General features: G+C 40.8%; 1 protein-coding gene across 1 annotated transcript in view; it reads left to right on the top strand.

Moving 5' to 3' along the window:
• The window catches only part of LOC142964558 (transmembrane protein 132C), a 210,159-nt gene that overhangs the window by 160,084 nt on the left and 27,249 nt on the right, over positions 1-22,826 (top strand). Inside the window, exon 6 of the mRNA XM_076104924.1 lies at positions 12,332-12,475. Coding sequence (XP_075961039.1) covers positions 12,332-12,475 — 144 coding nt within the window. The remainder of the gene's footprint in view (positions 1-12,331; positions 12,476-22,826) is intronic.

The following is a 22,826-nucleotide window of genomic DNA, read 5'->3' on the forward strand; positions in this document are numbered from 1 at the left end:
GATGAGGTGGCTTAGCAAGAGAACGAGGAGATAGAAAAATGCGACTAGGTCGAAATAGTCAGGATGAGGGGCTGGGAAAAGAGGGTGACGAGAGAGGAATAACGGGGGAGGGACTGAATTGTTAGGCAGGAAAGAGAATAGACAGAAAAAGAAGGGAGGGGTTTGACTAATTGATAGAAGTGGAAATAAGGGAGACAAAGAGAGAGAAGGATGGCGAAATAAAGAGAGGGTAGAGAAAGAGATGGAGGGAGGAAATTAGACTAGCTTAAAATGGTAGAAGTGGGCGTAGAAGAGAGAGAGAGAGTAGAAGAGAGAGAGAGAGAGAGAGAGAGAGAAGGGCCCAGTGGAAGTGCGGAGCACCATGTAATAGGCCCTCGGAAGTCCTGGGCACCACAGAGGAAGAAAGAAAAGAGTGAGAGATGGAGAAAGAGGAATAGAGAGGGAGGAGATGAGTGCAGGGCAGTTATAATGCAATTAGTGGTCTGGAAATTGAAAGTACAATTCTCCCTGGGATCTTTGAAAGAGCGTTTTTTGTGTGAGGGGGAAGAGCTCCTAGCCTTCATATCTACCTAATGTCTTCATCCCTGCTCCCTCCTGTTTTGTCTCTCAATTTAACTTCACAAAAACGTCTCTCCTTGTATTGTCCCCTCCCTACATTCATTTTCTCTTTCTTTCTCTCTCGGTCCATCCATTCCTGCCCCTCTCTCCCTTCTCCTCCATCTCCCTTTGCATTTTTGTGTTTCAGACATTTGTAAAGACGGGAGCAAAATGTCAGCTGCTTTTCACATTTCCATTTTGTATTTCAGACATTTAGCTGATGCTCCTAACAATGTCTACGTGGCCTTAGTGCCGCAGTGGAACAAATAGGATTTTCTTTAGAAGATTAGAAAACTATATTCGTCAAAGAGTCTCAATAACACAAAATAATAAAGGACAGAACTCTTTAATTCATTCATTTTGAATTATTTGTGCGACACCACATCTATAACATCAATTATCAGCTGTGCTCTGATTAATCTAATACTAAATATGATGTGATCTGTTTGTTCTAGACATTATGAAAGTCTGTTTGTTTTTACGCAGTTAGAGTATGTTGAAATAAAGTTCTAGTAGTGCATACTTAGACACATAAATATAAGCAAATGTATGATCGCTTTCTGTCAAATTATTGCTTATAATTATCTCATAAACTTTATATTTTAATTACAAATTTGAGATTAATTGCTTGACATTTACGTATATTAGATGTAATTATGACACAATCAAGCATTTGGAATGATTACTATGTGCCACATGTTGATCTCATTATTCACATAGAGAATACACATTAAAATCATACATACTGACATATACATACCAATATGAATATACACATACATATACATAGACACACTGTAGGCGTTCACAAACACTAAACGATATATTTTCCTCATTAGTCTATGTTTCAGGAAAGGCTTAAAACAACACCAGTCTCTCTGGCTAATTATACCTGCTCTAATAAGCTCTTTGCATAATTACCACTGGCAGACCTAAACGCTGTCCCCAAGAAGACTTATCCTTTTGACCCCATTAGCACCTGTGTGTGTATAAGTGTTCGTGATGGGAACACAAGTGTTGTGGGGAGCATGTGATGGAGCCTCAGCCCATGGATTCAACCTTTGCTTTCCATGCTGGCGGTGGGACACAAAAAAAGTAGGTCAGGCATGTGCTAATTGCCCCAGCAACGGGGTGATTGACTCCCAGATACCCCCATAAGCATGTTAGCATCTCATTAGCAGCTGCAATTAGTGTCGCGACAGACGGACAGGTGGGACAGCGAGGGGACAGCGAGACATTGGCCGAGGTTTAGGATGCGGAGAGTCAATGAAAATCTTTCCTCTCGAATGACAGACATGATTTGATCGACAGTATATTCAACATAGCAGACATTCAACTGATGTCCATACGCAGGTTGGTCTAATATTAGCGTAGGAGTTGACGCAGACACAAAGTCCCAACCCCACTGTAATCCCCTCCGTGTCAGTATTAGACGATCAGAGCAACCGACGTAGTACGAAGAGCACGGAAGTCCACTTAGGAAGGAGGTCAGACTGGATGGCTGGGACTAACAAACAGACTTTCACCCAGGAAATCAATGCAATGGTTGTTTTCAGCAGCCAATTCAATCATCATTTATACAAAATATTCTGCCTCAAGTTCACAATACTGCACACATTCAGCTGATATAATCAAAGTCTCTCACTGTTGTCCACCCACCAGCTGGGAGTTTATTGCCTTGACGTTATCAATTGGACATGTTTCATCGCACAGTGTGTGGTTGAATTAGTCACACAAGGATCAGCAGTACCTTCAAAAACGCCCTCCAATCCATGCCTGCTCTCAGCTCTCATCAGTCCTGCACGCCTACATACACATTCTAAATGCTGTGCCTAGTTCATGCAATTACATGTATGCCGAATAAACACTGACGTATCAAGCAAAGTGTAATAGTCAGTGCTGGCATTGCAGTGAAATGTTGTATAGGAGTGTCATTTCCTTTCTTCTTAGACTTTATTTGGAACCAGAAATTCAAAATAATTCATGCACCATTTGTATTTACCCATTCTTGAAATGCTTCTACAAATGTTTTTTTTCTTAACTGTATATATTTGATTTTTTCCCCCCCTTTTTTTACACAAATCAAGAAACATCCATAATCGATAAAAAAGGTGATATGCAAATGCGAACTGTCAGTTTTTTTGATCCCACATATAATATACATAATAATACTCTGTGTATGTCTCTTCATATTATCTTTCAATGCATACTAGGCAATTAGAGGGTGCGAGTGTGTGATGAAGGCACACAAGCTCAATCAATAATGTGGGAAAACACCAACCATTGCACTAATCATTTCTGATTCCATAAGGAGAAAACACGGGTTATGAAAGTCTTAAAATAACTAGTCTGATAAATGATTAGTCTGAAGTCTTATAGATCACAAGAAACATTTCAGCGTTTGTCCAAAGCCTGAAGTAATTACTGTGTCTAACAAATAGATTTGATGCTATCACACACAAACATATACATACACACAGTCACATACACACAATTATGCACTCACAAGCATAAAATAACAGCATAGACCCACACTGGAACATGCACACACCCACACACAACTTTGTTGCAGCCAAATAAATGAGCCGGCACTCCTCAGGCCTAATAGTCTGGCTGTAATTAACATTGTCATAGTGATAATAGCCATTTATCCCTGACATATCACACACACACACACACACACACACACACACACACACACACACACACACACACATACACACAGTCCAAAACCTCTATCTTGTCTAGGCAGCTCGCCCAGCTGTCACCTCCCTCATCTGTCTCCCTCCCACCTCCCCTCCCTTTTCTCCTCCTCCTCTTCTTCAGTATTTAGACCTCATGATCCTTCTTTTCCAGTTTCACCCCCCCCCCCCCTCCTGTCTCCTTTTCCTCTGTTCTCTCTTCACTCCATCATCTCCCTTCCTTTCTCTCACTTCCTTTTCAAATATTCGATCCCCCATTCTTCTTCTCTTCGTCGTCTTTCTATTTCTTTCTTCAACCTCTCCCTCACTCCGTCTGTTTCTGTCTCACGTTGCGACGTTGTCTTCTTAACTTGCTGTGTTCACACTGCAGCAGAGTACAGTCAGCAGGAAACCGTATGTGTATTTCCACCACAACAACAAAGACTGAGACAGTTTTGGTAGAGAAGGCATGGACAGAACAGGTTGGCCAGGTAGGTTAAAAGGCTCCCTAATGGTAGATGCTGAAGGCTACAGTTGGCAACAAGCACGGCAGGTTTGAACAAACAGAACCAGCAGACAGCAGAACATCCACAGCAGATAATGGGTGCAGACACACCTGGGGGAGAGTCAGTTATAGCTTACATTTACTGAGGTCAGCTGACTAGAAGAAATGCAACACACACACACACATAGGCCCGAAGTACAAACATGCACACACCTACTATATATTATATATTAATATATTATTGTTGTGGATTGCCCACATTGGACAAAAAAAGATCCCACTGCACTGGGAATCCTTTCTAATCATTTCAACTGAAGAGTCAAACAAGAAAACGAGACACGACTTTCATTGTTTCCATTGTATATAACAGTTACCATGGCATCAATTTGTGTCTGGAGTTACTACCAGCTGGTATCACTGTTTTTTTCACAGAGTGTTGTATAAAATGTGCGACATCAGACATTTTTTTTTATAGTTTTCTTAATTTAAACTTACTACATAGTGATATTAGCATCTGCCGACTGTCTGTGTTCATAGACGTAAGGAACTGAAGTGATATTGGTGATGCAACAGTTTGCACATTAGAATGACAGTCTCTAGTGAACAGTATCGACTTATGTGGCACCGGGCAGCTGCTCCGCTGAATCACAATATCAGCGGAAGTCGAGGTTCATTTACTTCAACAAGACCAAATGCAAACACAAGCTATTTCTAGATCTTCTCTTTGAGGCTCTCTCCAGGAAGAGAGAGAGGGAGACATATTAGGAAAGAAGCAGAACCAACATTTGTCAAACAATTTGTCGTGGGCGTTACTGCCACTTAAAAACAGCCCGCATCAAAAGTAACAACTTAAAGTGGTTTTTATCCCCACAACAATTTTAGAGATTCTCTAAATGGAGCATTCATTTGGCATCAAATAACTATTTGCGATGTAAAGAGTGTGTGGAGCAATGCCTACCCGAGCAGAGAACGAAGTCACTCTCCCTCTGTCTGTGTTGTTAGGCCGTGCATATCTTTAAGTGCGTGTTAGTGCACGTGAGCGTGCCCCACTGGTTTGCCCAGGGCCCACTTCTCTGCACTGCGCCCATACTAAACAAACACAGGACTTTCAACCAGGTTACGGGTGTTCGTGACAGGTGTTTGTGTCCCAAAGTATTGTTGAAGTTGCGTTCATGAGGTGTTTACGCTTTTTACTGAGTTGACATACTTATTTGAAGCCCAACCTTGTTTTTCCTAAACCTAACGATGTTTCCCAAACTTTAACCAAGTAGTTTTGGTTAACCTTACCCATAACTTATATATTAATAACAGCAATGAATCATATGAGTTATAGTCTATGACCATCATTGTCAGAAACAGAAGCTCCAATGGGAACATTTCATCTGTGGCCTTTTCCCCCATTTTATATTTTATATAAAAGACTGCTCATTATAATAACCATACTACTTACATTATAATAATTAAATACAAAATAGCATTAATCAAGGCAACCATCAAGACTAACTAGACAATGTGTTTAAAATAAGGTTGGTTCTGTGGTCACTGCCTCTATTTTCCTGTTAAAAGCGTGTTCATTCAAAACACTTGCATGCTATTATCACTATCCAAGTGTGCTTAGTGTGTGTACGTGAATACTTGTAGTCAGCATGTGCAGTAAATGTAAAATACTGTCCACAGCCACACCGCACATACAGGCACAAGCACGCACACACAAAAAGAAAGTGCCATACACTTGATGTGTTTAATGGGTCTGAGGTAAATTGCAACTAAGTGCCTTCAACCAATTTTCCTTCCCAGCTGAGCCCTGACACGCACACACAAACACACACCACATACACACACACACACACACACAAACACACACCACACACACACACACACACACACACACACACGCACACACAAACACACACCACATACACACACACACACACACACACACACACATGCACAAGTGAGCAAGAACACATACTCATACAGAAAAGACTTTGTACAGGTACAGGTTGGACAGATGTGACAACAGAGTGAGACGGGGAAAAATAGATCAAAAGAGAAATGACACATTTCCGGTAAAGTTAAGATCCAGACAGTTATCCGTATTAATCCATAATGTGTTAGTCTGGTGCTTATGTGCTTTCATGTGCTAAGTATGCTTTTAGTTTGGTTTTGCTTTATTGTATTAAATGGTTTACAATTGCATATCTTTGGATACTTATGCAATCTGCATATGCTGCCAAATTGAAATAACACCTTGATTTATCACAGTGTTATTTCCAGGTTTATGTCAATGCAGCAAGATAACTCGACTTGAAACAACCTCAATTAATGTGTTAACCCAGCCGTGACAATGCAATTGGAGCAGTAACATGCTGAACATCTGATTTGCACACATGCACACCTTCACTGACTTTATTGCTTTATTAATGTCACATATAATGCAATACACAACGTACGTACATGCATGCATGACCTGTAATTCTTTGTTTTTTTCTGGCCTTCTGCTGCTTCTCAGTACAGATGTTCATGCATGTTACTTACACACATACAAGCCCTTTTTATGTTTGATGCTGTTGTGTTTGCTCTCTTTTACAATCAGAAACAGATACAAAATCATTTTAGGTTGAAAGTAAGAAACAGGTGAGGAGGAGCAGGGACAATAGACACGGAAAAGAAAACATTGCCAAACCAGTACAGTAGAATAAAGACCCACCAGAAGGCGTCGAAAGAAAAGAGTATTCTGGCCACATTCTACTAATTCTTCTTTGTATGTCTTCCTGCCTCCTTATCATTCTGCCCTGCTCTCTCGTATACTGTACGTTCAGTCAGATGAACACACTATTTAGTATTTCACTGCTTTGCCCCTGGTCAAACTCAATAAACCATCCAATTGCACTGCTCCCTCTCAAACTGTTACTTAATCCCATTTGTAAAGCTCTGCTTGTGTCAAGACATGAGGGAAGGTTCCTGATGATAAAACTGCCTTTCTATCCTCTCCCTCATCCTTGAACTTCTTTCCTCTCACAATGTCCGTCTATCAATCTTTGATCTATAGCAGAATTTTTGTTGGTCTCTTTCTTATTTAATGCATTTTTCCCTCTCTCACTTTTTATATTATATGTGCACACAGAGAAATGGAGAGACACAAGGGCTAGGTCTGGATGAACTTGTCTGCCTGTTACTGGAGGGTATTTGTATGCATCTTGATAAAAAAGCCACTTACCCCATGAACAGTTTCGTCACTTAGCTAACCGGTTAATACGTCGATAAATGAAGTGGCTTCAATGTATTTTTATCTCATTTGATGGCTTCAACAGGTTCTGGTGTTTTCTACACGCGTGTCAGCATGTGCCCGTGTGTCAGCATGTCAGGGACACGCTGGTAATACAGCCAAAGGGACAGAGACTGATTGATTTATTGATTGCGTTTCATTCAACATTATTATTCTGTATTCTCATCTTAACATTCTCTTCATTTGTTTGTACGCTGTGCTCGTACCAGTGTGCCACATCAGATTAGGCAAACGAATAAGTTCATGATAATTGTCAATAAGCATAAGTGACGCCCCAATAATATCATATAAGGCCACGCGTCCTGCCCCATATGTCCTATACTGATGTCTTGATTTTGGGGATGCATAAAGAAAATTCAATAATTTTTTAAGAGCTTCAGCAGCAGAATTAAGGGACCTGCCTAAGTCAAGGAATGGGGAAAAATATAAAGAGTGCTGTTACTGCCGTGACACCCGATGGTCGTACTGGCACTGAAATAAGGAAGAAAAACGTATCACCGCAGCAAGGTGACCAATGATTGCTACAGGAGGGGGGGGGGTAAAATAATTCAAGATGTTCATAATGTAGTGTTATACAAAAGCATCGATAGCCAATTTAAATTAGTGGTAATATTGTTATGCTTTGTGAATACATGTAGAATTGCATTAGTCTGTCGTTTTGAATTCCAGAGTCAAACAGGATGACATCAACATAATTATAAAGTGTAATTTAGGGTTTTCAAACTCAAAATTGCTTCAGAGTAATGAAATATCTAACCCATTAGTGAAAAACTTAGGCTTGAATAACAGCAGACTAATTGCACATGACTCCTACGAGAGGTCTGCACCGCTCGTAAATTGTGTTCGTTCCTAAGAGAAAATTCCAAACACAAAAAAAGGCGGTGAATTCGACAAGTTCTAAATAAATCAATTATACAAGCCCCTTAAGAAGGACTCGTGGTGATTCAAGTGCGTGAGGCCCAACGTAGGTATACACGACACAAACAGCGTGCAATTGTGTAGAAACAAGAGTATGTCTGAGCAACTTTTTCAACTAACATAAGAGACAAACAAAATGCAACCTTCTAAATGAAAGAAATGGCAGTCATTGCTGTATAACACAGCTTTTACCTGTCTGTAAAAATGGACTCTATTCTTTTTATCAGACTGTGACAAAAAGGTCACAATAAGACCAAAGGGAGACTCGAGAGTCGTATATGTTCCAAGCAATTTCCCCCAAATGAGAAACTTAACAATTTAAGGAATCAACAGAAAAGTAGATTTGTTTGTGTGTGTGCGTGTGTGTGCGTGTGTGTGTTATTGTCCCTGTGCATTTACTGGAAAATCAGTCATAGATTAGTGGCAGTAGTACTTCCATTTTGACTGGAAGAGGTGTGTGTCTGTGTGTGTATGTGTGTGTATGAGAAAGAGCGAGAGGAATAGACCAACAGAGAAGGAGGGCGAGACAGAAAGAGAACTGCTTACATACTCTTATTGTAAGTCACTGTTGGCATTGAATTTGTACAGAAGAGCAAAAAGCTCCAGTTTTGTCACTGTGTCAACTATTTACAACCCTGTGTGTGTGTGTGTGTGCGTGTGTGTGTGTGTGTGTTGGTGCGCGACACTGTGCGTGTGTTCCTGTGATGGGTGGTCTCGCTCTAGTTTCTTCACTTTAAGTCGCACACACTTTACAGGGCACACACACACACACACACACACACACACACATGCATGCGTGGATAAGCTTCATTGAAGAGAAAGGTTGTTTCCTAGACTTCACTTCTCTCTGCAACATGCACACACAAACAAATTTGTCGGTGCATACTGGATGCATATGTGCACACGCACACACATTTCTCTATTCATGCACTTACTCATGCACACACACACACAGACACGCACACACATGTATGCAGGAGTATGTGTATGCAGGAACCTACATGAACTCTGGTTCATTCATACATAGAGATGCTTGACACACAAGACCTAAGCATGCACACACCTCCTCGCAGCTTATCTCAGTGCAGTGTGGAGCAGCTTTTGAAGGCAGTAGGGAGCCGGTTGTTGACGAGCCACTTAATAATTCCCTTGGACAGGCATGAAATTCTCTTCTTTTCTCCCTCTGTCTCTCTTTCTGTCTCCTTTGCTCTCGCTCTAATATTCTTCTTCCTGCTGTGTTTTATCTGGGTTTTGTTTTCACTTTCTCAATTTTTCAAATTTTCTGCTTTTTTCACTCCACTCCTTTTGTCTCCGTCTGTCTCTTCTGCTTCTCTCTTTATTCTGCTTCTCTGTGAATCCTCTTTGTATTTGCTACTAAACGCAAGTCGTTAGTAACATGAAGGTTATTAAGGTACTTGCAATGATAGGTTTTCTGTACATTCATTCAACCTGCATTAAATCTATTTATATGAGATGACTGTGACAGATTAAACCCTTTGGCTGTTTTCTCTCTCTCTCCTCAGGGAGTCAGTTCATTTATGATGAAATAAGAATATAATTCAATTACATTTCCATCCTCATTAGAGATGCTTGTTCTCCAACACTAACTACTGTCTGTCGTGTTCAACGCCGGTCGGACAGAGGGTCACGGGCGCGAGTTGAAATAGACTACCAATTAATTTTCCCTGTGTCAGTGTATCCTTCTGAATGGAGTATCGTGACCCAAAGTGGCACAGCAACATTCATCGGCACGTACTTAAATATGTGGTTCTAGAAGCGTGGTGATGTAAGGACTGCTTACAGGTCTAGTTGGTGAACTACTGTTGCTGGTGCTAACACGCTAGCCATAAATGAATATGCTATATTCGGCTGCAGTCGGCCACAAAAGATCAGTGTTATCGTTAAGAATTCCCACCGCACTCATCAGTGTTAAGGGTCCCCTTGTAACTTGTGTTAAAATGAACTTTTGTTGCTCTCCCTTGTGGTGCATAGATATTTCATTTGCTTGCACACACTTGATTCAGATAAAGAAAATCTCCACCGACACACAAAATTAAACAATTTAAAGACCACTTTGTAGCCAGTTTAAATTCACTTAAAGCCTATATTTCAAGGAAGAAAATCCGATCTAAAGGATTTGGAGGCGGCAATAAAATACAGAGATATCCAGTTAGTCTAATTTTTAAACTTATTTAAAATAAAAATGTCCTGCTTGTTATCATTTATTTTGGCCTGTGGTGCAGATAGCAGATGTAAACATGATTTTATCGGTTGCATGTATGACTACTGCCCCGGGACACACACACACACACACACATACATTTCAACATACACATATAGACTACATACTAACACAAACACATTCCCTCGTCCTCTTTGATTTTTTTTTATCCCTCCATCTGCTCTCCTCCCCTCGAGGGAAAATAATCTTCCCGTTAATTTGTCTGTTTTTGTTCCCGCACGTTGACTTTCTTTGTGCCCTTCATCTTCCTCCCATGCGCTCCCTCTTTCGTCTTTGCATGCTTTTAATCCTGTTTGTCCCCTCTTTTCCTCCTGCCCACCTGCCTCTCACCTTCAACCTGCACACTCTCTTCTGTTCGTGTTATGTATCTACAGTATCTATTTCGGATTTCAGGCAAGAAGTTCACGTTTAAGAAGGAGAGAGAAAAAGAACTGAGAGAATAACAGAATAAGTGTCTTTGTGTATGTGTGAGAGAGGGAGAGAGATCTCATTAAGTAAAGGTCACACCACGTTCTGTAGTAGAGAATGATAGGGCATTAGCAAACTTCTCACTGGTCACATGCACTTAAACTCTTTGTTGTGTGTGTGTGTGTGTATCAGAGATCGTATCTTGTTATGTGTATTTGTGTATCTCTACCCTGATATGTTATTTATACTTGTTTATGTGTGTGTATGTGTTTTCTCTTAGTTTTGTTGTTTTTTCTGCATCTTTATGTAAGTTTCTATATACAGCACATGTAACTGTGTCTGTGAATGTCGACATTTTTGATGGTTGTGGCTCTGTTTTCCAACCCAGTCTCCTACAAAATGACTTTCCCATACAACTATTCTGCATTCTCAATTAAGTTTCATGGGAACTTTACTTATAAGGGATTTATTTGTCATTGTTGTACTGATACTTTTACTTAAGTAAAGGATCTGAATACTGCCAGTTGAGAAGTGCAACAAAAGTACAGGCTATTTGCAAAAAGCCTCAGTGCCACAATGCACTTTATCGCCCCCAAACCTATAACTCTACATGCTTTCACCAAACATTAAGATTAACCAAAACCCAATGCTGACCTTAACTCTCAAACTAAATCTCAACCCTTTAAACAAAAGAAGACTAAAGAAGTGAGGAACAGCCAAAATGGTCTAACTTTCCAAACGTGTTCAATCTGAAGATGTAAAATGTGTCCTCACAAAGACAGAGACACAAGAACACACACATTCTCGTACACCCAAGGTGCAGAACATTTTGGATTGAAACCATTTAAATGCTGATTGTGTCTGGAGACACACAGCGAACTGTGGACAATGCGGCACATTCATTCTGCATTTCTTCTTCTTCATCTTCTCTGCTGGCTTCCTGTATGCTCAGCTGAATTCCACAAGAGTCGAATAACAGGAACACACAAACAGACATTCCATCCAGAAGCAGTGGGCCCAGCGAAACAACCTGTAATCAGGCTTGTGTGTGTGTGTTGGCGGTGATAAATGCCACCTTGGAAACTCAATGCCGAATAATCAAGATTGACGCTGGCAGACTGTGTATGTGTGTGTGTGTGTGTGTGTGTGTGTGCTGGTTTGTTTGTGCTATTTTTGTTGGAAGGATCTAATCAAATGTAATCTTGCTGATTACATTAATCGTGAGATTTATAATCACCTCTTTTTATCTCTCTCCTTCCTTTAAAACTCTCCCCGGTCTCTGTTACTTGTTTACTCCTGTCTCTCCGTCTGCATCGTTCACCATCTCCGGTCATGTCTTCCTTCTCATGCACGTTGGGTGGATACATGCTAAACTGCATGTTGTCTAAAAAGAAACAACAAGATGTCAAGTTTGTCTTCGACATTAAGTGTGAATTGGAAAGCTGTCGAAACAAAACGTGTTAGAAATAGAATGAGAAAACAAAATAATTTGACAAAAATTACAATAATTCAAGATATTTTCAAGATTAAATGAAATAAATGAAATAAATTAAAACAATATATACAAATACCCTTTGCTTCTTTCAATCCTTCATAGAGCAACCAGCAGCTGCTTTTAAAACATGTTGAGTTACTTCTCATTCAGGACTGTAGCATAAAGCAACTTTTCTTTTCTCTCTTTCTCCCCGTAGGACACAGAGGTGGTGAACACAGCCATTCTTACAGGTCGTCGTGTCGCTGTGCCCATCAAACTGGTTACGGTGGAAACCGACGGGCAGGTGAGGGAAGTGGACGACTCGGTCACCTGCACCTCGACAGACGTGGACGTGGTCAAGGTACGTGTTCAAAGTATACACAGAGAGATGTATAAGTAGGACTTTTAAATGTACACATTTCTAACCCACTCACACAACTGCAAGGGATCTCATTCATTCATGCATATATTCAGACACACACAGTTACTTCTATATTAGGTTGTATGTTATAAAACCGGACACACCACACATGCACAAACTAAGACAATCCATGTTCTGAGGACACATCGTTAATAACTGTACTGGGTTGTTTTTTTAACTAGCTACATTACACAGGTCAATTTGAGATGATTGATATTGGTCTGCATTGCAGTAAAGTAAACTAGTTGATACTTTGCTTTGTGATTGAACATGTGCCAGAGTGAAAGATTGCTCAGGCAATTCACAGAATGTCTTAAGTCGTGGTCTGCCAGGCAAGTTAAATATGGATTAGGAAATCATTTCTCAAGAGTTTGAGAAATACAACCGTTTAAACTACAGGGAGGAAATCACAGAAATGTGAGGAAGTAAACGTGGGGTTATTTTACACAGCGAGTGATCCATCTTAAATCATCATTATATTCTAAAATCTTGAAGGATTTTTGTTGTTCTCTAATTCACTTGGTGCAACAGAGCATAATGAGACACTTATCACAGTATGCAGGCTTTTTTCAATCTCACTTTGTGTTTACTGAAAGTCATATGAAAGTCTCAGAATTGCTGATGTGTGGGCAACTTTTCATTTAATGACCATAAAAAGCAACATGGAGGGAACAAAGGTTATTTTTATTCGGTTCAGTGTGTTGGTAAAGTAAAGCAGAATTATCAAATACCAGGAAAACAGATGTGGCCGTTAAAGAAACTCCATAGATAGTCAGTAAACTGTACTTTATTAGTTAAAGGACCAGTGGCGTAGGTGCCAAATCTGAATTCGCAAGTCAGGTTTCTGCGTGGTAAAGTTACACCCACTGTACTTTACTACTGCTGTGTTTACTTGCCTTGTTTTGAGTGCTTTTCTCCTTATTTTCTTTGACTATTGACATTTTGGGTGAACACCAATTTTGAGACTTTATCCACAGTTTGGTCATGGTCCCTGATCCCAGGGTAGTGCCCCGTTATTGTTATGTATGTACTATATACGTTAATACTCCTATTGATATTCATAATTGTACTAATGTCAATAACTTAATTTTCATACTTGCTAATAACCAAACCCGCTCCTGCCAGATCCCAACATCTGTAGTAGTTTGCATCAAAAGATATGTATGACATTCAGCTGATTAAAAATGCCCTGTGGCTGTTTTTGTGTAAACAAAGTTTCTGTTTACATTCAGTGTTACTGACCAAAACACATCGTGTATATCCTGAGGCCACACAAATATTTTGAATGCATTGCCTTCGACATTTCTTTGAAAAAATATGAATCCATTTTCACTTGGTAGCTCTTCTCTTCCCTTCCTTTGCATTGCTGTGTTTCATGGCAAGCTATACCTGTATATGGCATGCGTGCACATCCTCATGCGTATGCATGAGAACAAACAAAAATACACACTCGTAGAAATATTGCTCCAAAAGTGTTATAATGGTCAAAGACTCCTGAGGCTCCTGTTGACTTTCTGAAAGTGGAAGGTACATATTCCATCCCTAGTTTCAGCTCAATCTGCTGGTTACAATGTTGTCCAACCAGAAACAGGTAGTTGTGAAATAACCACATAGCCTTCTGTGCTCTTCTGTATATCAACATTGTTAAAACTTTATTTAGTTTATATGGTAAAAAGAATATGTTTTCATTGATAACATTTTCTTTAATGAAATCAAGGTTAAATGTGCTGTGTGCATGAAAACCATGTCATCTCTATCCTGCTTTTCTTTTTGTCTCCGTAATCATTCCTTACTGTTCGCTTAATCCCCTCCACAAGGAGGTCAGAGGTCAGCGTCAGCTAGAGCAGCCGTCATGGATCTGGCAGTGATCCAGTGTCTCTCTGAAGGGCGGGACATGGTTTGAGTTTGAACCTGGTGAAAGGACAATCTTTAGTGCCAAGCCACTCTGCCACATAAACTCAACAGAAATACTGTACTAATTAACAAAGCAGAAATACCTTCAAAAGATATACCTTTACATAAACAAGCTGATACTATGGATTGAAGATTGATTCTTCTTGTGCTACTTCTCCTCTGTGCCCTGAGGGCCTAAAGTGAAACGCACTCTTGCTGTGACAGCTTCAATATGAGGCCAATTTCCTGGTACAAGCCGACAGGAGTGGTGCTGTTTAAGTACGATCAATAACAACACAGCGAAAATGGAGGGAACTCATTCAGATGGATGTAATGTTAGCTCTCTGCATATGTAAGTGTGTGTGTGTGTGTGTGTGTGTGTGTGTGTGTGTGTGTGTGTGTGTGTGTGTGTGTGTGTGTGTGTGTGTGTGTGTGTGTGTGTGTGTGTGTGGGGTAGGGTTTGGGAAAGAGTTGCTGGCTTGTGTGTGAATATTTGTGTGTGGGGGGGGAGATCTTTATAGACAAACATACAAACACCGGAACAAGCACACACACCACATGTTTAATAGTTGTCTATATCCACATGTAGATCATTTACATCAACTGCAGCCAATCGGTTTTTTTTGTTTCATAATTGTTTTTAATTTAAAACAATGAGCAGCCTAAAGCTGCATTTGGAGAAACCACAAAGCAAAGTGTTGCCTCAATAAATCCATCTGCATTTGACAGCTGGAATATTTCTGACTCTGTTTTTGTGTTACAGAGTCAGACTGATATCAATACTTACCAGGATCTCCAGCTGTTTATGCTACTTTACTTCAGACTCTCTCCCTGTGCACTTCACAAAGTAAACCCACACATGTTCAGCTCATGCGTCTTTGCCTCATTTCTCGCCTCCTTGATCAAAACCTTGCCTTTCCATCCATTTTGTATACAGTCTAGGCAGCTTTCTATGTATTTAACCAGTACTTCTTCATTTCCCCTGCAAACCAGGGAATTCATGTGCAAGGGTAGAAGCATACATTATAACAATTCCTAGGAAACTGCTGTATACCCTGAAGTGTCAGCATCCACCCTGCTTTATACCATCAAAGCTTGGACCCCGGAATTACATATCCCAAATCGAATTACTTATTTTATTATTGATATATACGTGCTGGAGCATTTCCTTCGCTTGCATGCAGCTCTCAACATGGCAGCGGCTGAGCCATAGGAGACGCTGTAAAGCAACCTTAAGCCATTCTATGTGCTGATTGTGTTTGTTTGTGTGGAAATAAGAGGGTGATGATTGAGTGTTCGCAAACAGTTGTTTGTTAACATCTGATCCGATAGATATTTCCTCTCTTGTATTCCAATATGCACACACAAACACAAACACACACACACACACACACACACACACACACTGTGACAAACTCAGAGACGCTTCAACACAGCCAGCTTTTTAACAATGGGACCCATGACGTACAGGTAGCTGTAGCTGTCAGTGAGTCACTATGACGGCTTTACAAACCCCCCCCCCCCCACACGCACACACACACACACCACCCTCTTTAGCCTAATCCTGAGTGGGCAGCACGGAGCAGGTGAATTTTAACACCTTTCATGACGATAATTATCATTTAAAAAATGCACAACAAAATTTAACAGACCGCTTCAGAACACTGGACACAGATTAAGGAGTTAATTGCATTGAGTAAATTCTAAACGTTTTTTTTTAACAACCGTCACAACCACTGTCAAGGGGCTGATCGCTGGAGCGTTCCAGGGCACTCCGTATTTGACTCCTCCTCATTACTTTTTGTCGCAGAGTTCAGGGTTTTATTAGCAAAGTTATAAAACGTAAAAAGCCCACCTGCTCACTCAATTCAGATTGTTACACATCTGTACTGTATAGATAGGTGGAACAAGCTTTTCTTTTATGGCCACATTTCTTTTTTTTTATTTGAAATCGGTCAGAGCAAGAAAGATTAGGCCTACATCAACTGTGAATACACATTTATTTTAGCAATAGGCTAAAATCTTACAGGCTTGCAGGCGATACTCACAGGATGGATGAGGAAAATCCCATACTTTACTTTAAGACCAGACTGCGAGTGTGTTTAGTTTTATTACACAGGATGGCCAGCCCCGACCGTCTCCTTTTTCATGGTGCTTTTCCGATATGTTTTAATTAGACTAGTTTCAGTTTTGAGAAGGATTTTCAGCGCTTAATGTGATGGAGAGACACTGAAGCTTGAGAGGGCTGTGGGGCGCACACCTGGCGCCTCTCTCTCACCTGACGATGAAGCTGCAATGCGCACTCTGGCGAGAAAAGCCTTCCGTGCCATTCTTTGCTCTTCTTTCAGAGAAGACGTACTCTCCACCTCTGATATAACTGATGCTTTGCAGCATATGTAACCTCTTCTGGAGCTGCCATTTTATTTGGAAAAAATAGTTGCTTCTCTGTCTTGTCTCGCAAACAGCTACGCCACGTAGCAGTCAGTAGCTCCTCACAGGCCGCTGATTGTGCCGTGCTCTATCTAACCAGAGGCACTGCATGAAGCCTGACTGGATGGATTTTTGTCTGCTTTATGGTTCTGTGATTCTCGCATAATCTCATGCCATCGCCAGAATCCACCTGCCGTGCAAGGTAACTTATCTGCAGACCTCTGTCTGGTTTCAATATTAGTTCATCTCAACTTTACTATAACACACGTAATAGTTGGTCAAAAGTGTTTCAGCACAGAGAGAAAAGCAGATCAAAAGAAAATAGAATAAAAAATGTAAAGCACAAGGTATAATACACAGAGAAACAACTAGACCATCTAACAATCTGTCCACAGACAGCAAGAAATATACACACCTGGTAAAGTACTCATAACCGCACCATGATTACTTACACGCAGACTCAAAAGGTGAAAACAATGCCAGCGTTCTTGTCACAGCTGGAAACAAACACCACCAAGTCCTCCAACTCAGATAAAATATCTGTCCATTAAACACAGCAGTCCTTGAAATGCAAGCCTCGTATCCACAGAGCAACATATTCTGAATCGAATGGCCTTCTGTAGTAGCTTTTATAATTCCTTATAGATCCGGGGCGCTGCAATAATAAACAGCATTAAGCCAGCAGAGAAAATGAATGGCTGAATCAAGGAATGACTGCAGTTTCCTCCACATGTGTTTAAACTGTCGCATTCCACTTTGGCTTCACTCCTTAACGTGTGAGAAGAGCAAACTCCAGAAAGACGATCTTTTTCTGTAGCAAGTTACGAGCAATAGTCTAAGGACGGTTAGAGTCCTCATTTGGTTTCACATCACATTCCATTTACCAACCTTTTGTTTAATTACTCATGGTGGATGAATGTTTGCAGGGGGAATTGCACCGTGCTTTTGCCTTCCCTGCTAATGAACATATGAATAAAACGACTGGCTGAGCCTGTCACTGGCTGTGGTGCACTGCTGTAGATTTCAGGGATGCAGCTTGTGTTTTTTAGTTTAGCCCATTTATCGCTGACAACAACATAAGCAGCAGTGATGTACTACATAGATAATAACTTCCCCCTCTTCTACAGCCCTCCCTCGCTCTTCTCTGTCAGTGTAAACTATCTTGTTATGTTGTCATTTGTGATGTGTGTATGTGCCACTGTTGTTGACAAAGCAGTATGTGTAGGTCAGCGGTGTGTCAAAGCTAGTAGGGCACGGATAGGGGACAAGCACACGCATACACACAAATTAGTACCATTATCCTGACCTCACGCAATCCTTCCTCTGACAAAGCAAGGAGGTGAGAGGACGAGGGATGTGATGAGCAGCGTTGAGAAGGTGACGAACAGATCGATGAGGAGAGGAGATAAGATGAGAGACCTGGGAAGTGAAACGATACAAGATTTTGGATGAGTGGGAGCAATGTAAACGATGAGAGAGGAGAGACAAGAAGGGAAAGGCAGGTAGAAAGAGAGAAGAGAGAAAAAAGAAAGAGATCAATTGACAGAGATTTTGAGAGGAGAGTTGCTGAAGCAAACACAAGACAATATCCCACAGGCTTAACACCTAAATCCCTGAACAGGAACAATTGACCGTTGGCTAAATGAGGGTTAGCCGGTTGGCTAATCCGGCTCTGTCCTGCTCGACTTGGGGAAGTTTGCACTCCAGGAACTTAAGCCAATGTTTTCCAAGATAGGGTCACGTTTGCCAAACACATCGATTAGTCCTCCAATTTAAAGGCCTTTTCTGTTGTAACTGTAAAAGTGACAAAAAAATGGGCAGCTTACACAGCCTTGCAACCAAACCAGGTGAGCTGAATCCCTCTGATGACCTGACTCCGCCCTCTGTGGCTCCTGGAGGGAGGGGCCTGCTCAGAGATGTTTGTCAAAAACACACACTTGAACACACTTGAGACACACACACATTTGTGTAATATTTGTGCCGTACTGTAACTACATAAATCCTAAAACCAATACATACTCGTGTCCTATTTCTCCTCCATATTGGACATACACACGCTTTCTATAACACACTTCTTGTTCACACACACACACACAGAGATCATCTCACAGAGACACACAGGGGATTCAAGCGGTAATTGGTTAGTGTGGAGATTCCTTTAGTGATGTCGTCAGTAATTGACTTTGACAAAGAGGAAGACAAAAACACTCGGAAGTGATGGAGGAGGGTGTGTATGTATGTGTGTGTCTGAGTGCATGTGTGAGGGAGATTTAGGGTGTGTGTTTCTGCATGTGTTAGGACAGATACAAAGCAGGTTAAGAATTGATCTGTGTGCCATTTAATGAACCAGTCGCGGAGTTTGACACGCGTCTACGTGACCCCACATGCATGCACACATGCACACATCTCTCTGTCCTTGAAAAGGCGCTATGCGTTTGTACTCATACAGTGTCTTTGTCAGAAGACATTTGGTGAGAAATGCAAAAAAGTATCCTTCACATTTGAAAGAGAAGTCACGGATATTTGACATTCACATTTACATTCCCTGTCCTAGTTAACACTCGTATTTGGATCAGATTACAGTGTAATTAGCAAGTTGAGCTCAGTTAGGGATGCTCCAGTACATCGATGTAAAATGTATGAACACACTAACGGTTGCAGTTCGCAAACTTGCAACCATTTACTTCCAACTCTCTCGTCCTTCCGCTCAGTGGGTTAGAGTTTGGGGCCTCAGATGGTTTAAAGTTTGGAAATGAATGAAGTGTGGCAGTTTTTGTAAATATGTGGGACTGTGGTTAAAGGAAGTGCTTCATCATAGTTTGAGTTAAGCAGACATCAATCAATTGGATGCAGGTTTCTGAAGGTCATGAAGCTATTCTTGTCGATGGAGGTGGTAGAGCACATCACATTTAAAAGACAGAGAGGGACGCATTCTTTAAAGGAGAGCTTACATGTTGTCGCTTCACCTGAATATAAAAGAGGGGGAAGACGTGAGGTGTGGAGGAGGTGAGGCTGCAAGGCAGGTGAGAGGAAAAAGAGAAGCGTGAATCCTGATGGCCACCAGGGGGCAGAGCTGCTTTTGGGTTACGATTAGTGTGACGCTTCAGTAAAGGCAAGGCTCAGGGTGACGGATCATGACCGATCCTGTGTCCCGTACCCCCGTAGTTACTGTTAATAGGTCAGACAAGCTTGACAAAAAGAAACAATGAAGCAATGAAGTTTCCATTTATCCAGGTGCCGAGTAAGTATGTTAGACTATAGGCTTTATAGAAATAACACCAAAAGCTGCTTCGGGGAGGTGCGTAGAGATGAAATAATGAAAGGAACGTAAGCCTTGATTGTTTTTTTTTTTATTCTTCATCAACTCACCTATCTCTCATTTTCCAAATGTCTTTAATGTTACCACAGAAAAAAGGTGGACGCAAACCTGGATGATGTTGGTGATAACGACATTAGACAAACTACTCTGTCTATCTAATCTAGTTAGTTAGCGTTTTGCTAATAAGATGGGACTATATAGAATGCAATGTGTCTATGGAGATTGTGACACCAATGTGACCCATAGTACCACACTTGCACCACAGTTATTGGAGTACAGAGCGAAAGGGGGCGGGACTTACGAAGGGTCAATGTATGGGTGAGGTTAGGTTAAGGTAAACCTCCTGGTAACTCATATGAGTCAATATCATCACAAGTGACAAAAATGTGTGTTTGCGTAAGTGTGAGAGTGAAGCATGAAGGGCTGATATACTGTCACACTATGTGGGGTCATTGGGGGAGAAAATGACTTGTACAAACTGAGATGGAAAGTAAATGTTTCTTTAATATGACATGCTGCACAAAATGTTGAGTTAGGAAAAAGGAAACCTTTTCAGAAAACATATCGGGTTATCCTCAGTGCTGATAAGGCTCCTTTTTCTCCTTTTGCAGGCTTCTTTGAACTATGTGCACTTAAAGCAATTATTAGTGTCTTAGTCATCACAGAGGGAATATCACATTTTGTTAGAGAATTGAAAAGAAAATCAATAAGCAGGTTTTTGTGACACCAAATCCATCTTCTCCCTCTGGGCTTAACAATACTTCTTTTATTGCCATTTCTTCTGAGTTCATTTCCTGTTACTGCCAAGTGTTGCTTGCACTATGACACACTATTCATAACGTCAAGATGAGTTGACATCAAGCTTCAGGAGCAAGTGGAACTGATCAAAATTTATAAATCTAATATAACTCAGGGAAATTAAATTGTTGGATGTTGCTGCAATACATTCATGGTTCAAGGATCATGTATTGTCATTCTGCTACACAGGGCTGCACAATGAACTGCATTGCTAATGTGCCTCCATCCCTTTCTACAGCTTCAGCCTTTTTGTGTCACATTTGCCAGAATTGACTATAAACATTATATATAGGTTACAGAGTGTTGTCTGAGAGTATGTATAATGTTCTTTCCTCTTGCAGTGAATTTAAATTCCGGCTATTATGTATCCCATTGAGTACTTACTCTTGGTCAATGTGAGAGTTGTCACTGTGTACATGCATCAAAGTCACAAGGACAATTTCATGTCCGCGTATTGCTCTTGGCAAATAAATTGATTCTTCGTGCTTTGCTTTAAAGATTTGGAGCTGCTGCCCGGCTCTTCATTAAAACAGATAACTTAAAAAAGCAATCATATCTTGAGTGTTTAAACTCCTTGCTTAGTGTATATGGATATATTATGTATATTTATACAGTTAGTTTTGAAGTGCACACTTGTCCAATAAGTAAGCATCCTCTTTAAGCGTCCATGTATTCACAATCTTTTAATCTGATGAATGGATATAAATAACGGATAATTACAGTCACATTGGGATATTTATTTTCAGTTTCAAGCTGGAAGGCAGTAGTCCTGTGTAAATCTCTGGGTAGTGCAAACCACCAACACTGCGATGAGCAAAACCAAACAATGTGCCTGTTATGTTGTTCATTCTGTACACATGATTTCTATTGCACTTCTGTCCATCCTGGGAGAGGGATCCCTCCTCTGTTGCTCTCCTTTTTTTCTCCCTGTTAAAAGGATTTTTTGGGGGAGTTTTTCCTATGTATGTGTACAGAGTGTAAAGCCCTCTGGGGCAAATTTGTGATTTGTGATTCTGGGCTCTACAAAATAAATTAAATTAAATTGAATTGAACTGAATTGCAACCATGGCATTGTGTATTTTGTAGCTAAGCGCCGGTCAAGACAAGACAAGACAAGACACAGAATCACTATCAGCTTTTTGGGTGCTGCTCAAGCGGCAACCTCCAGTGCTGAGAAATGAACGCTGAAGTACCCAAAACTGCAGTTCCTCAAATGGCCACTTGAGGCTGACTGAGTTAATCCCCCTATAGACCCCCAGGAAAAAATGCCCAACTTTATAGAAGAAATGAACATGTTTGCAGCCTGCTAAAAAACATGTTGGTCTTTATAGCTAAAATCCCCGCTCATGACAACTGCAAAGGGGTGAATTTTTATTTCACTCTCCCTTTTAAATTATATTAGGGCTTAAAGCTATGCATAATTGAGGGTGTGGCCTCTTTGAGTGACAGATGGGTACCGTCTCAGCTGCTAGCTCTCTCCTCTGCTGCATCATCCGGGTCCCCCTTAGCTCCACAGAAGGTCCACCTCTGTGCCCACTTTTGAATTAGGCTGTGCCATCACTGCCAAGATGGTTAACAGCCGGAGTCACCCAATTTCAGCTTCCCAAAGATTCTCTTCAGAAACATATGGATGACATCATGGAGACTATGTCCATATAAGATGTTTTTTTTAAGTTTAAAAAGTAGCATAATGCAAATCACCAATGAAGTTAAGGGTATGACGTTGATGAGGAGAGAATGAATTTTGTGAGAGAATAAGTAACAAAAACAGGACGAGGAAGAGGAGAGAACCTGTCAGAGGATTCTGTCCAGGTGCCTTGGGTCATTTGAGAGCCTAGAAAATAAATGAAA

The sequence above is a fragment of the Anarhichas minor genome, unplaced genomic scaffold (genome assembly GCF_050575085.1).
Source record: "Anarhichas minor isolate MPS153535 unplaced genomic scaffold, ASM5057508v1 ptg000030l, whole genome shotgun sequence".
NCBI classification, from domain to species: Eukaryota; Metazoa; Chordata; class Actinopteri; order Perciformes; family Anarhichadidae; genus Anarhichas; species Anarhichas minor.